The 15627-nt window shown below is 47.2% G+C and overlaps 1 protein-coding gene across 1 annotated transcript in view; it reads left to right on the plus strand.

Annotated features, from left to right (window-relative positions):
- The first annotated feature begins 305 nt into the window (after positions 1-305).
- The window catches only part of DMRT1 (doublesex and mab-3 related transcription factor 1), a 61618-nt gene continuing 46296 nt past the window's right edge, over positions 306-15627 (plus strand). The window contains exons 1-2 of the mRNA XM_028712486.2: positions 306-1213; positions 4702-4894. Coding sequence (XP_028568319.1) covers positions 893-1213; positions 4702-4894 — 514 coding nt within the window. The 5' untranslated portion in view covers positions 306-892. The remainder of the gene's footprint in view (positions 1214-4701; positions 4895-15627) is intronic.

Here is a 15627-nt window from a genome sequence, read left to right on the forward strand (position 1 = left end):
GTTACTTCCAGATAAGCATGTCCAAAGTAGATAAACTGGGTTCTGGAAGTTCCCCGGGAATGAATATATAACAGACGTGCAAATAATATACCGCCGGTTTGGTGCCTGCAAAATTAGGGGGGTTTAAGGGGCGCAAAATGAGTTGATGAGATCTCCCCACCCCAGTTGAAAAACTAGCAATGCAATGCTCTCCCTTCCACGAGACTGAGCTTGCATGCTGCAAAGGGTTTTGCAGCAAAAGAGCAGAGGCGCCTGCTTGCTTTTGCAGCAAAGTGCAAAGGGTTCAGGCTGTGCACCAGAAGTGTGCACAGGAGCCTTGCACGCACCAGCTGCAATCCTGCACGCGCAGCTCCCTCGGAGTATAAGTGCACGCTCCTGGAAGCAACGGGAAGCTGTTGTTGCCTGCCCCCCCCCCCTGCAAATTTTGCAGGCGTGGGATGCTAAAAGGTCGAAAGCCCCCTACCCTCCCATGCTAGAGTCCCGATCTGCCCATGGCCGAGCGCATGCACTCTGACCCTCTGGCAGGAGTACTGGCGCCTGCCGAGGAAGCCCCCTGTGCCCTTGCAGGGAGGCGCGGGCTGGGCCTTGCACAGGGCAGCCCCGGGAGCAGGTGGGGGGCGGAGCTGGCGCCGTCGGGTGCCCGCTTCCCTCCTTGCAACGGGCGTCCTTGGCGAAACTCCTGCCCCTTGCGCAAAGCTGCTGCGCTCGGCTCTGCAAGGAAGGTTGCGCGCACCAGAGCAGCCGCCGGGCACCAGGGGCGCCTCCAGGGCCTCGACGCCTCTGTTTAAAACTGGGCATACAGATTAACTGGTCCTTGAGACATAATCCCCGCTGCAGAAAAAGAATAGCAATTGATCCCCACGAGGTCTTATCACTCGTCCCCAGAGAAGAGATGCCCAACGAATCTTCCTTCAACAAGCCGTCGGCCCCGTCGGAGCATCCCGGCCCGGGGGTTAAGGTGGGCACCTTCGGGAAATCCTCTGGCCTGGCGGCCGCGGGAACCACCAGCAATGCCGGGGGTTCGGCTCAGAGTCCGGCTGGCGCGGCCGCCCCGTCGGGGAAGAAGTCCCCCCGGCTGCCCAAGTGCGCGCGGTGCAGGAACCACGGCTACTCCTCGCCCCTGAAAGGGCACAAGCGCTTCTGCATGTGGAGAGACTGTCAGTGCAAGAAGTGCAGCCTGATCGCCGAGAGGCAGCGGGTGATGGCCGCCCAGGTGAGCAGAAACCTCCCGGGGGGGACGAGATGCGGGGAGACCCCCTTCCCGCCCCATAAGGATGCCCGGGCCGCTTGCGCGCAGCTCTGGCTTGCAATGCGGCAGGTGGAGTCCCAGGGAAGTGAGCGGGCGAGCCAGCCAGCTTAGTCCTTTGCATTTGGAAAGACTCGGGTCCATCCGTGCTCCTCCTTCTCAGGAGTAAGGCCCACGGATAGCACTGGGCCTTTCTCCCTGGTAAGGATTTGCAACTCCAAATACTTTTTTCCTGGATTGCTCAGACACTTTAGGGTGTGTGCGTCATGATTTCTAAAATTAAGGATCCAGTGACAGATCATCTAATGGAAAGGCTGCAGTGGTATGCTGGTTTTCCTGGGAGTAAGCCATACTGAACACAGCCAAGCTTACTTCTGAGTAAGATGGTGCTAAAAAGCCCACCGTTCATTGCCAAATTTGAATCTACCTTGATAATATCTGAAGATGCATCACATCCCGTTATATTAAAAGAAAAAATTATGTTACAGTTGTTAAAACAACAAATGGAGTTTGCTTATTTGTTAGTTAAAATAATATCCATCATGCGATTTCTCTCTTTCGTCTCTGAGTCTTTCTTCCCCGCCCCTGTATATCAGGATTTTGAGCTTGCATTTTGTAGACCGTTACCCACGAAGAACTTATGAATAACGGCTCCATCTTATTTTGCTATATCTACTGATGAAAAAAAAATATTAGAATTCGTGTATGTGATGTAAAAATAAGAAAGGAAAGGGTTGAACGTTGTTAAGGGAAATCTCTAAACTTAAAAATCACATTGGATCTTGGGAAGATTTGTCATTTGCTTTCTAGAAAGGTATATGGCTACACTAAAAAGTGCACATAGAAGATGTTAAAAGGGTTCTGTTGTGCAAATGGTAGTTCATGTCCTGCGATTCTATATCGATTTACGTGGGAGAAGCTCCCACTGAAGCCAGTGGGACTTGATTCTAAGTAGGCATGTGTAGGAATGCGCTGAGAGTCAACGGGGAAACTTCAACTTCCATGATGAAGGCAATTGAAAGAGACAAAAACTCTCAATTTCAAGCTCTGTTTTTATTCAGCAGACATTTTAGGATTTTGGATTCTTGCAAGTAGGTTGGCTTTAATGGTTATATGTGAGCAAAAATATTTCAATTTTTTTCTCTGGTCTTGTGCCATTAACTCATTTAGAATACCTCAGGAATGAAAAGCAAAAAAAAGGCAAAACAACCCAAGGTGTTGAGTTGCAAATCGGTGTGTAAATACCACTCAAATCAATACATTGTTGACTTGTTCTTTCTCTTCCCATTATAAAGCTGTTCTCCCTCCATTTAAGATGCTATGTAATAACCAGACCTGATGCAAAATCGGTTGGAAAAGATCTGCTACAAATGTTTTCAAAGTTCCCAGTTTTAGTGCGTTTTGAAAGTTTCAGCCACCAGTCCTTAGATAACAAGTAGCCGACATTCAAATCACAGTTAAACTAAGATATTTGAATTTCTGTGGGTTTCCCATTAACCTAAATAATAGGCATCATCTCTCTCTTAATAGTTCTTAATACATTTTAAAAATACCAGTGATTATACATACACACACACAATATTAAAACAGATCTCAGAATAGAGATGTAGGAATAGCCATCTTTTTCGGTAATAATACATTCGGCTATACTTTATTTCTAAACTGGTTTGTGCTAGGACCTTAGTATGGATTATATTACTGTGCTTTCTCTTTGCTCACTTGTTAAGGAGAAAAACAGAGACTGTCCCATATTTCTTTGCATTGAGTAACGTATTCTGCCTTTCAAAAAGACACTCTTCCCAACATTTAATTCTGCTCTGCTCCAAAATCATCCATGCCATTTTTTTCAAGCATTCCAGAGGAAACACTGCTTGATTGTAAAACACACACACACCAAAAAAACCTCAAATCAGTTTACAAAGAGAAAAACAACAAAATTATATGTAAAACGATCTTGAGAGAGATTAAAAATAATCAAATCACATTATTTAGTAATATAACTTTTTAACCTCAGTCCTGAAGCAAGCCCCCCACTGGATTAGGTCCTTTATTCAAGAAACTTCTACTGTTATTATTTTTCTGCAACCGTTCCTTTTCTTCTAGAGGAACCACGCAGATATCTGAGCAGAATCAGAGAACTCTGGATTTCAGTAGTAGTTTTCACCTTTTATTGGAGTGAATTTGAGTCTCTCCACACACCCGGGCCTGAATTTGCCGTAATTCCAGGTGCAATCCAGAATTCACTGAAGCAAAGGAAATCTTTTCCTTGTTGTCTTTGGTCAGGAGTCCTGAATTTACCTAAGCTGATAATGATGATTGTATTTGTACCCTGGTCGTCTGACCAGGTTGCCCCAAGCCCCTCTGGGCAGCTTCCAACATATACAAAAACATAATATTTTATTTTATTTTTAAAAAAGAAAAGCCTTCCCTATGTGAACTTCCAGTTTATATGCAACTTTCTGCACACATGCGGACAAATTTCATAAATGAGGAAAGGTGTGTTTGTGCATGTTGCAGCCCCTACCCCTTTCAGCCTCCTTTTGTGCAAACTGTTTAAAATGCTGTTCCGGTTCTACTCTGGCATTTCCCATCGAAGTTGCTGCCGCCGCCGTTCTTTCAATCTGGAGAGGAAACAGCGTTTTGCCCCTTCTCTTGTGGGATGTGAAATACAAGAGCAGTCAAGTACAACATTGCTAGAGTGAACATGTTTACACATGGGGAGGAATGTTTGTCCAGCCAGCAGGTTAACTTCCTGTTTCCTTCTGGGTTGGGACAGACTTCCTCTGCATGTGCCCAGAGGTGGGCGTGGCCTCACCTGTGCAGGTAACAACAAAAGCACAGGGCAGGGCATCTCTTTTGATTACATGCATCAAAGAAGCAACATCTGCTTATCCAAAGATGCTCTCTTGGCTTCCAACCAAGAGAGGACAAAGGGACTGTCTTCTTATGAGATAGTTTCCAGGTGTATGTTACTTTTCTAAGCTAAGTCTGCCTTCTGGGATCTGATTGTGAACAGAATGTGAGTAAACTCTTTTTATACTTTCATAGAAGACTGTGTCATGTCTTATCTTTTATGTGGGAATAAGGGGGAAATACCAGAACAGTTATTATAGAGGCTTTAGCGAGCCTGAGCAAACGCATCCGCTGCAAGTTTAAAAGGGGGGATGTTCCCCAGCAAAAATTATTATCATATGCTGGGGATAATTGGAGAGGAAATCAAAAAGGAAGATAAAACACTCTTTCAGTACGCGACAGTGGCTGCTAGAACTCTAATAGCGCAGAATTGGAAGACATCAAAAATCCCAACTAAACGAGTGGCAATCCAAACTACTGTATTTGAAAAAGGGGGATGTTACTCTGCTAAATTGTGAACTAGTTTACACAAGTTGGAAAGGCTATTATCAGGCAATATATCCTCTCCTGCATCCCTGAACATTCCCACATCTCTTTCCCAGGTTGCCCTGCGAAGGCAGCAAGCTCAGGAAGAGGAGCTGGGCATCAGCCACCCCATCCCGTTGCCCAGCGCCACGGAAATGTACGTGAAGAAAGAGAACAATGCCAGCGGGGGCCCTTCCTGCCTCTTGTTGGAGAGCGCCAGCCCACCACTGCCCACCACGTCAGCTTCCGCGGTGCCAACCTCGTCCACAGGTAAACGCGATGCCAAAGGACCCGGCCCTCACCCCGTAAGATGGCAGTATTTAGAGGCTCTCCCAAGCCAAATAGGAAGCCATCGCCATTTTCATCCATTTAGCTTTTCATTCAGGAGCATAGGCATGTGCTGCCTCACACCAGGTGAGATAATTTGTCCATCTACCCAGGGCCAGATTTAGGTTTAATGCGGCCCTCAGCTCCTGAAGGTAATGGGGCCCTTTCTGTGGCCAGCTGTCCTCTGTCAACAACAAATTGTCACTATTTTTTGTGATGAATACATGCTATATGGTAATTTCTGGACCGCATCTGAGGGATGCGGTTGGTGCTGTGGGTTAAACCACAGAGCCTTGGGCTTACTGATCAGAAGTTCGGCGGTTCGAATCCCCGCGACAAGGTGAGCTCCTGTTGCTCGGTCCCAGCTCCTGCCCACCTAGCAGTTTGAAAGCATGTCAAAGTGCAAGTAGATAAATAGGTACTGCTCCGGCGGGAAGGTTAATGGCATTTCCGTGTGCTGCTTTGGTTTTGCCAGAAGCAGCTTAGTCATGCTGGCCACATTACCCGGAAAAACTGCGGACAAACGTCAGCTCCCTCGGCCACTAAAGCGAGATGAGTGCCACAACCCCAGAGTCATTCACGACTGGACCTAACAGTCAGGGGTCCTTTACCTCTACCTTTAATAGGTATCTCAAGCCATTAGCCCATGTGGCCATGCAACCAGTCCATGCAGAATGTAGGTACCCTATATATATAGAAAGGAGCAAACCAGTGATATTTGAGGGAGCAGGCAAGTATTCGGGGCCCATGACTTACATCATAGGAACCTACACAACACAAAACATGGTTGCTGTATGTAGGTTTTATTTTATTTGCTTTTTATCTTATATTTTGGAAATGTACATCCAGTTTTTTTTTCTTTAAAATTTTGGGGCTTCCGAAGGGAGTGGGGTCCTAAGCTAGAGCTTGTTTAGCTTATACATAAATCCAGCACTGCATCTACCCTGGCAGTGGCGTAGCGTGGGTTGTCAGCACCCGGGGCAAGGCAAGTAATTTGTGCCCCCTAACCCGTGGATTTGCGCCCCCTAACCTGTGGATTTGCCCTAATCCCAGATGTTGCGCCCAGTGCAGCCGCCCCCCCCCGCACCCTCCACGCTACGCCACTGTACCCTGGTATTACAGACTCTGGCCGGCAGCAGCTCTCCGTGTCGCCAGCAGAGAGAGATCTTTTCCTGCTAGCTGACCATTTTTTAAGAAGAGATGCCAGGGATCTGGGGTCTTTCTGCATGAGCAGCATGTGCTCTGCTTATGCGCTGCATCCTGTATCCAAACGAAGTCATTTGCAGTGTGCTTGTGCAGCTTGTGAGAGAGTGTGGCATGCCCACCTCGTATATTTCTCCCGGTTGTTACTAGACAGGAACAACATTGTTTGGGGGGGAAGGGGATAGATACGGTGTCTCTGCAATCCGGACCACCAGGACATAGCTGATTTCCCACAGCAAGTATGGAGGGGGGGGGGGGGACACACACACAGGGCAGCACTCCTCGCTCTGATTTTGTGCTGCACCGTGCCGTCCGTGTTGTGTTGTGGCATGTTCCCAGGCAGCCATTCTGTGCCTGGAACCTTCAGCGATGTTTGCCAAATTGCGGAATGTGCCATCTGGTCATAAAGGGTTCAGGAGGATTACGGGGACTGCAAGGTCCGTGTCATGCTCTCTACTGTTGCTACACAGATATTGGGGGGCAGCTGCACATTATGCTTCAGGCAGGTGCCTTTTTACAGGTGTGCAGCTCAAATATGTGCATTTTTCCCCGGACGTGGGCTCCGCTGGGTTCAAGGGAGCCTCGCTTCCGGAGAAATGCGCTTAGCATAGCTGTCAACTTTCCCCTTTTCTTGCGAGGAATCCTATTCGGAATAAGGGAATTTCCCTTTAAAAAAGGGAAACGTTGACAGCTATGGTGCTTAGGCAGCATGAGAATATTGTGGGATTTGATGGGAAGGGGACTGTCAGCATCAAATTATTCACTGCCGCCGAACAAATATGAGCACCCGCAATTCTTGCTCAGTAGGTCTGTTGATGTCCATGGGGGTCAGAATTCCTTTCTGACATTTCCAGAGTAGCAGCGGCTTCAATTTCACCTTGCCGGGATCTCTGCCCTCCCCCCCTTCCTTGCCGCCCTGAGGTCTAGCAGTTTTTCTTGCAAACTTCATCACACCGAACATAGTTTACAGGGAGAGGAATAGGATGTGAAGGAGCCACACAAATCATACAAGGTACCGGGGAAAAAAGTCTTTTTCTCGCTGTATCCATTTTATTGGCAGGTCAGAAATATTACTACGCATTGAGAGGCCAGAGACAATTTTTCTAGCCTCTGGTGACATGCTGTTTTTCGGGGGGGGGGGGGGGAATAGCAGGCCGGGAAGCTGTGGTGCCTTGCCAGCATGCACATACCTCATTGTAGTCATGGTAACGCTGGTTATTTTAAAAGGAGTTCGTCTGAGTTCGGGGAAAGAATAGGAAAAAGCTGCAGTAGGGCCTGAACTTTAGGTCGGGGGGAATTGTGCATCCCTGTTCTCCGGAAACTTGCTCCCAAGCAATTGTGCTTGGAATTGCAGCCTTAACGTGTAGGCAGTTTATGATGGTCAAGCGCCAAAATAAGGGCCACCACTTGCAGGAATTCAGGGTTAATCTGTTTAAACAGGTATGGATTAATATGATGTTAATATGATGTGTTGAATGATGGGGATGGGATGCCCGTGGAAGAGTTTGGATTTGATATCCCGCCTTTCACTCCCTTTAAGGAGTCTCAAAGCGGCTAACATTCTCCTTTCCCTTCCTCCCCCACAACAAACACTCTGTGAGGTGAGTGGGGCTGAGAGATTTCAAAGAAGTGTGACTGGCCCAAGGTCACCCAGCAGCTGCATGTGGAGGAGCGGAGACTCGAACCCGGTTTCCCAGATTATGAGACTACCGCTCTTAACCACTACACCACACTGGAAGCCTCTAACCCACTTTCCTAGCTAACACTAGAGGAAAATTTGAACCAAGCATTTTTGCAGTGGGATAGTCTGATGGACCTGAGGGTCATATTCGACGTGTGGCATTAATCTGTCACCTGGAAGAAGTGAGCGTGTGGGTCCTTTTTTAAGAGCAAAAGTAGTTGAACTGAGATACAGTAGACACCCGGGTTGCAAACGTGATCCGTGCAGAAAGCGTGTTTGCAACCTGCAGCGCTGCGTCTGCGCACATGCAGGTCAGGATTCAGCGCTTATGCACAAAGCGCAATTTAGCACTTCTGCACAAGTGCCGAAACCCGGAAGTAACCCGTTCAGGTACTTTGGGGTTCAGCGCAGTGCGCAACCCAAAATCATGCAACCCAAAGCGTCTGTAACCCGAGGTATGACTGTACTTGATGGAGACGAGGTGTGTGGGTGGCGGGGAATTAATGGTCTTCTTCACTGTGAGCCAGTGTGGTGTAGTGGTTAAGAGCGGTAGTCTCGTAATCTGGGGAACCGGGTTCGCGTCTCCGCTCCTCCACATGCAGCTGCTGGGTGACCTTGGGCCAGTCACACTTCTTTGAAGTCTCTCAGCCCCACTCACCTCACAGAGTGTTTGTTGTGGGGGAGGAAGGGAAAGGAGAATGTTAGCCGCTTTGAGACTCCTTAAAGGGAGTGAAAGGCGGGATATCAAATCCAAACTCTTCTTCTTCTTCTTCTTTGGCGATCCCTCGTAGCCGAGTAAGATTGTCTTCCATGAACATGGTTTTAACAGCGAGTCCGTAAGTGACTGTGGAGGCCAATTCTGGATTTTCTCGTGGCCTATGAAAGAATTAATAAATCTCATGTGAAAGGTTTATACTTTCAAAGACATCCCAAGCCTTCATTTCCAAGTACGCTTTTTTAATTCGTTTGAATATATAATTGCATTAATTGGGTCTGTTTTTATCAATTAGTTCTATAATCTTAACATTTCTAGAATTGAAGACTTTTCCATAAGAAAATATAGCAGAGGAGAATTCTTCCTTCCCCATCACTGGTACAAACCTGCGGATTGTAAGAATCGCACTCAAGTCCCGTGGGTGCTCCGATGGCCACAGACAGCAAGGAGCAAACAGGTTCTATATTAACATTGGGCGTTTAAAGGGCACGTGGTTCTAGTCTTCATGGAACTTGGTTGCCCCAGATATAAGGTAAAGGGACCCCTGACCATTAGGTCCAGTCATGAATGATTCTGGGGTTGCGGCGCTCATCTCGCTTTATTAGCCGAGGGAGCCGACGTACAGCTTCCAGGTCATGTGGGCAACATGACTAAGCCGCTTCTGGCGAACCAGAGCAGCACACAGAAACGCCGTTTACCTTCCCGCCGGAGCGGTGCCTAATTATCTACTTGCACTTTGAGGTGCTTTCGAACTGCTAGGTTGGCAGGAGCAGGGACCGAGCAACGGGAGCTCACCCCATCGCGGGGATTCGAACCGGCGACCTTCTGATCGGCAAGTCCTAAGCTCTGTGGTTTAACCCACAGCTCCACCCGCGTCCCTCGCCCCAGATATGCACATGAGGAATTAGTGGGTTGAAAATCAAACTTTTAACGTGATTATTAAAATGTCATTGAGAAGACTTGTCGCTCAGCCCTTTTCTTTCTTGCCAAATTGACTCTGAACATGTGGTCCTCTGTGGATGTTCGGAAGTGGTACGTGTCGTCCCATCCCTCGGTCTTTTAATCAGCTCCTTGAAAACACCAATTCCAGAGTTCCTGGCTAAGGAGAACAAATGGAGTGTGCTAGACCTGAGCCTTAAAGCCACAGCACAGTTCGTCCAGGGTACAGTTTGTACAAAATAAATAACAAATGCAGAGAGAGTCTCACCCAGTCTCTCTCCAGTTTTCTTGAAATCCTACTTTGGAATCCAGCCCTGAGTTGGTTTTTTTGAATATCTTATTATGAAAGGTGGGCATAGATAAATCTGAGCAGATCAAGAGACGGGTGACAAAAATGATGTACGGCTTGTAGAAAAAGAGACTGCGGGTTGATATAACAGTCTATAAATATTTGAGAGGTAATAATAGGGAAGAGGGGGAGGGATTATTTACAGTGTTTGAGGCAATAACAAAGAGCAGTGGCTTGAAACTAAAAAAAAAAAAAACACCTTAAAGTACAAGGAAAATAATTTAATTAAAAGACACTTCCTTTCCTAACTAGAAATGCAATTAGGCAGTTGAATGGCCTGCATGGGGGAAAGGAAGTTCTTCAAGCATCATTGCTGGAGGGATTTAAGATAATTGCCTGGGGTGGTGCTGAAGACAACTCTTTAGACTTGCAGAGGTTATATATTTCTGCTTACCCCCGTGGCCAAAGGTAGCTGATTAGCCATATTCAACTTTGCTGTGCAATAGACCAAACTGGGCTGTGTCCAAATGAGGGTGAATGGATCGTCGGATGGTCTGGAAGAAAAGCAGGAGCTGTGGGTGCTTGCTCTGGAGAAGATCAGTTCGGGCCTGGGATAGCTCAGTTGGTAGAGCACAGGACTCTTAATCTCAGGGTTGTGGGTTCGAGCCCCACGTTGGGCAAAAGATTCCTGCATTGCAGGGGGTTGGACTAGATGGCCCTCATGGTCCCTTTCAACTCTATAATTCTATGACTCTCAGTAAGTGGCAGCTATGTGCAGTACTGGGACGCCAGGTGAGCAGCACCCCACTGCCTGCATTTCCCTGCTGGTCACTACTGTTGCCAGCAGCATGGCCAACCATCAGGGGTGATGGGAGACGCAGGCAAAGAACACCTGGAGGGCACAATGTTGGCTTGCCCTGACTTAATACATAGCAGGCAGTCTCAGATAAGTTGAAGATGATAGCAATCTTACATACCATATTTTTTGCTCTATAAGACTCACTTTTTCCCTCCTAAAAAGTAAGGGGAAATGTGTGTGCGTCTTATGGGGCGAATGCAGGCTGCGCAGCTATCCCAGAAGCCAGAACAGCAAGAGGGATTGCTGCTTTCACTGCGCAGCGATCCCTCTTGCTGTTCTGGCTTCTGAGATTCAGAATATATTTTTTTCTTGTTTTCCTCCTCCAAAAACGAGGTGCGTCTTGTGGTCTGGTGCGTCTTATAGAGCGAAAAATATGATACATTAAGGGTTGTCAGAGAAGATGGAGCAGGCATGTTATGCGTTGCTGCAGGGGGCAGAATGAGCAGGGAAGCAAATTTCATCTAAACTTGGGGGGGGGGACCCAACATAATGGTATGAGCTGTTCATCCAGTGGAACAGACTGCCTATGAAGATGATGGAGATACTCAAGGCTAGATGGCCACCTGTCAGAGATGCTGTGGTTGCATCCTTTATGGTTCTTCTTTGGCGATCCCTCGTAGCTCAGTGAGATTGTCTTCTATAAACCGTGAGTCCGTTAGTGACTGTGGAGGCCAATTCTGGAACCACACAGTGGGGACATTGGTTTCTGGGCAGGAGTTGATCACGGTGTGGAGTTGATCACGTTTCTCCCTTGCGTCCTGAGTTCGAGTGTCTTCAAAGCCCGTGTTCGAGTTCGAGTGTCTTCAAAACCCATGACACCTTTGGTCAAGGCTGGTCTCCAACTGGAGCACTTGCAGGCCAGTGTTTCCCAGTTGTCAGTGTTTATACTACATTTTTTTTAGATTTGCCTTGATCGTGTCTTTAAACCTTTTGTTGACCACCAACATTACACTTTCCATTCTTAAGTTTGGAATAGAGTAGTTGCTTTGGAAGACGAGAATCAGGCCTCCGAACAACATGACCAGTCCAATGAAGTTGATGTTGAAGAATCATTGCTTCGACACTGGTGATCTTTGCTTCTTCCAGTACACTGAGATTAGTTCACCTGTCTTCCCAAGTGATGTGCAAAAATTTTCGGAGAACCCGTTGATGGAATCTTTCAAGGAGTTGGAGATGGCGTTTATACTATTTGTTCCAAATGTTCTGCATTTGTAAGCAATACTTTGCAACGGGGAAGACTTGGAATGACCTTAGGGCTGTGGCGCACTTTGCACATGCTACATGTCTGAAGCACATTCCCTCTTCCACACAGGGTTTGTTAAGAGTCCTGGGAGTGCTATCTCTACAGATTCCTTGAAGAGAAAGACGTGCTGTAATTGCATGATGCACACACATCCACTGACAATGCCAAAGCTAGCTGGATGTTTTTGCGATTGTAACATCCGAACGCAATCCTTTTTCAGCAACGCTTGGGTGTAAGAAACAAGCGCAGGGCTTTCCAAACATGGTTCTCCAGCTAATTATTTTTTTTGGACTACAGTTCCCATAATCCCTGACCAATGGTCCTGCTAGCTGGGGATGATGGGAGCCGTAGTCCAGAAGAAGCTGGAGACCCAAGTTTGGAAAGCCCTGGACTGCTTTGCAGAGCTAAAGGCAATCCCTTACTTGGCCTCTTTGGGCTGGAGTCTGTGCACATTTTCTCATTGAACATAGAGGGGCTCACTTCTGAGTAGACACGCATAGGATCTCATGGCATGCCAGAGAAGCGATAAAGGCAGCAAGGGCAAAGAAGAGGTTTTTCACCAGTGGCTGGCAAAGTTTAGTTTTGGCCCTCTGCACACTCTTTGTAGAACAGACGAGGTAACTACGAGGAGTAAGAGCTAGCAGCCGTTAATAGTGCCCAATATTTTAATTGGGCCTGAGAATTTTTTAATTGATTACATTGAGCTGATTAGTAGTGAATGTTGCCTCACTCATTGGCACCATTCTCAGAGTGCCAGGATCGGCCATATAATAATAATTTATTATTTCTACCCCGCCCATATCACCCGGGACCGCTTTGCAAAAAAGGAAGAAAGCTGATTTTGTTTTAAATTGCTCATGATTAATTCTGAGCAAAGGGAAAGCATAGAGAGATAAATGTATTTCTAGGGTAGAGCGTTGGACGCGGGTGGCGCTGTGGGTAAAAGCCTCAGTGCCTAGGACTTGCCGATCGAAAGGTCGGCGGTTCGAATCCCCGCGGCAGGGTGCGCTCCCGTTGCACGGTCCCAGCGCCTGCCAACCTAGCAGTTCGAAAGCACCCTCGGGTGCAAGTAGATAAATAGGGACCGCTTACCAGCGGGAAGGTAAACGGCGTTTCCGTGTACGGCTCTGGCTTGCCAGAGTAGCTTCGTCACGCTGGCCACATGACCCGGAAGTGTCTGCGGACAGCGCTGGCTCCCGGCCTCTAGAGTGAGATGAGCGCACAACCCTAGAGTCTGTCAAGACTGGCCCGTACGGGCAGGGGTACCTTTACCTTTAGGATAGAGCGTAAGTTTGATTGCTTATCACATTTTAAACTATCTTTTGTTTTCAGTGTCACTTTTAGTAACTTGGGTCTCTCATTTGTGTTTTCCGTTTGTCTTTGCATCCGTTTTTGCTTTGTCTCGCCGACAGCTCTGAGCTGCAAAGCTCACTGATTGCCCCCACCTGCTTTATTTCAGCTTTGAGCAGGATGTTCCCTGCCTTGCCATTTTCTGCTTTTTAGAAACCACCTGGGCTTCTTTCATCATGTTGCTGCTAATGAAGTGGCCTCTTGTGAGTTCCTATCAGTTGCCACCTCCCTTAGTTTATTTTTAGTGTGAGCTATAATGATTTTATCCTAGTCGTATTTTCTCCAAGGCCTTCGCTTGCAGATACTTGAACAGCTCATACTCCCTTCTCAATATTGCCTTTGATATTCCCTTAATGAAATTTGTTCCATTCTGATTGTAACCACGCTGGTTTTGTTTCTCCCCCTGAAGGTTTTTTGGTTGCTGTTGTTTTTTTGCTTTGGGATTGTAAGAGGCATTATTGCTGGGCTTTTCTGCTGCCTTACCTAGAAATCTTAATTTCCAGAATATCCAAATGGTCTTGCACTTGTAGTCTATTGGACGACAAAAACACCCTTAGAGTTCAGTTTACCTGTGGCTCTATCATTTATCTCCCCCACCATGTAGCACATTGCGTAACACACGCTAGTCCCCATATATTTTACTTTTGGGACAGGTTTTGATTTTGAGTGGAAAACTGGCTAGAAAGGAGAGGGCCACACTGGTACTTCTCGCCGGCAGATGACGGAACTAGGCATAATGTTTAGTTTTGGCATTGCATGGGCAAAACATCAAGGATTTTCTGTTGCTGCAGCAATGGCAGAACTAGGTCAAAAAGTACGCTTTCCTATTTCAGGCTTCTTCTTCTTCCTTGGTGATCCCTCATAGCCAAGTAAGATTGTCTTCCATAGACACGGTTTTAACAATGAGTCCGTAAGTGACTGTGGAGGCCAATTCTGGATCCACACGTCCTTCCACAATGGGGACATAGGTTTCCGGGTGGGAGTTGATCACGGTGTGGATTTGCCAAGCGTTCCTTCCTCTTAGCATGTTTCTCCCTTGCGTCCTGAGTTTGAGCGTCTTCAAAGCCCATGACACCTTTGGTAAAGCTTGTTCTCCTATTGGAGCATTCGCAGGCCAGTGTTTCCCAGTTGTCAATGTTTAGACTACATTTTTTTAGATTTGCCTTGAGAGAGTCTTTGAACCTCCTTTGTTGACCCACCAGCATTACGCTTTCCATTTTGGAAGATGATAATCAGGCATCCGCACAACATGACCAGTCCAACGAAGTTGATGTTGAAGAATAATTGCTTCAACACTGGTGGTCTTGGCTTCTGGTATTAGTTCGCCTGTCTTCCCAGGCAGGTAGAGCAGAACAGCTGCCAATAATACGGACCTATATTGGATTTGGAAACCCTTCTGGTTTCATGCATACCTCTTTCCCCCAGCCCTAGATTTTCATTGGAACCATTGTGGGGAGATTGGGGAAGAACTGGGTCTGCCCGGTGGGCCCAATCTTCCCCACCCCATGTGGACCAAGTTTGACATACAGACAGGACTACCACTTGCCATCAACCTGAGATAACAACGACACCACGTTTACTTTATTGGGTTTACGAGAGCCATGTGGAAACTGTTTTTAAATTTCCTGATGTGCCAAAGAGGGGGGGGGCTAATCTGCGGTGCCTAATTGCTCAGTAATTAACATTGTACGGCAATCCCTAATGGGAGAACTCTGACACCTTGATATAATTAGTACAAGCAATGATATAATGGGAAGCAGCTCATTTCTGGACTGCAGTCGGCGGAGGTGCCAACTTATCGCTAATGGGCGGGGGGGAAAGGCTCTTCGTTTTTCCACTCTATTTAAAACACAACTGAGCGTTGTTCCCGGCAAAAGGGATAAACCTTGAGAAACACTTGAGCTGAAGCCATTGACGTCTTTCTAGATAAAGCCAGTGTCTGCCCACAGACGGCTCTCTTCTCTCTTGCCAATAGGCCTTGCCTGGGTGCCTGATAATAGTCACAGAAACAGCACTGCTATGGCCTGAATATCACATATTTTCTTTAGAGTTTCAAAGGAAGTTGTCAGCGGTTGCTTTGTTTTGTTGGACGGTGACCAGGTTGGTGGTGGAGAGGAGAGACCATGATGGAGCTAGAACTAGCAAGTGCAAAGGTGTCTTTTTCAATTGGGACCTGGCCCAGGAAGGGGGTATCATGCCGTTTTGTTCCATATAAGGAAGAGGTAAAGGACCCCTGGAGGGACGCAGGTGGCGCTGTGGTCTAAACCAGTGAGCCTCTTGGGCTTGCCAATCAGAAGGTCAGCAGTTCGAATCCCCACGATGAGCTCCCGTTGCTCGGTCCCTGCTCCTGCCAACCTAGCAGTTTGAAAGCATGAAGTGCAAGTAGATAAATGGGTA

The sequence above is a fragment of the Podarcis muralis genome, chromosome 17, assembly GCF_964188315.1.
Source record: "Podarcis muralis chromosome 17, rPodMur119.hap1.1, whole genome shotgun sequence".
Classification (NCBI taxonomy): domain Eukaryota; kingdom Metazoa; phylum Chordata; class Lepidosauria; order Squamata; family Lacertidae; genus Podarcis; species Podarcis muralis.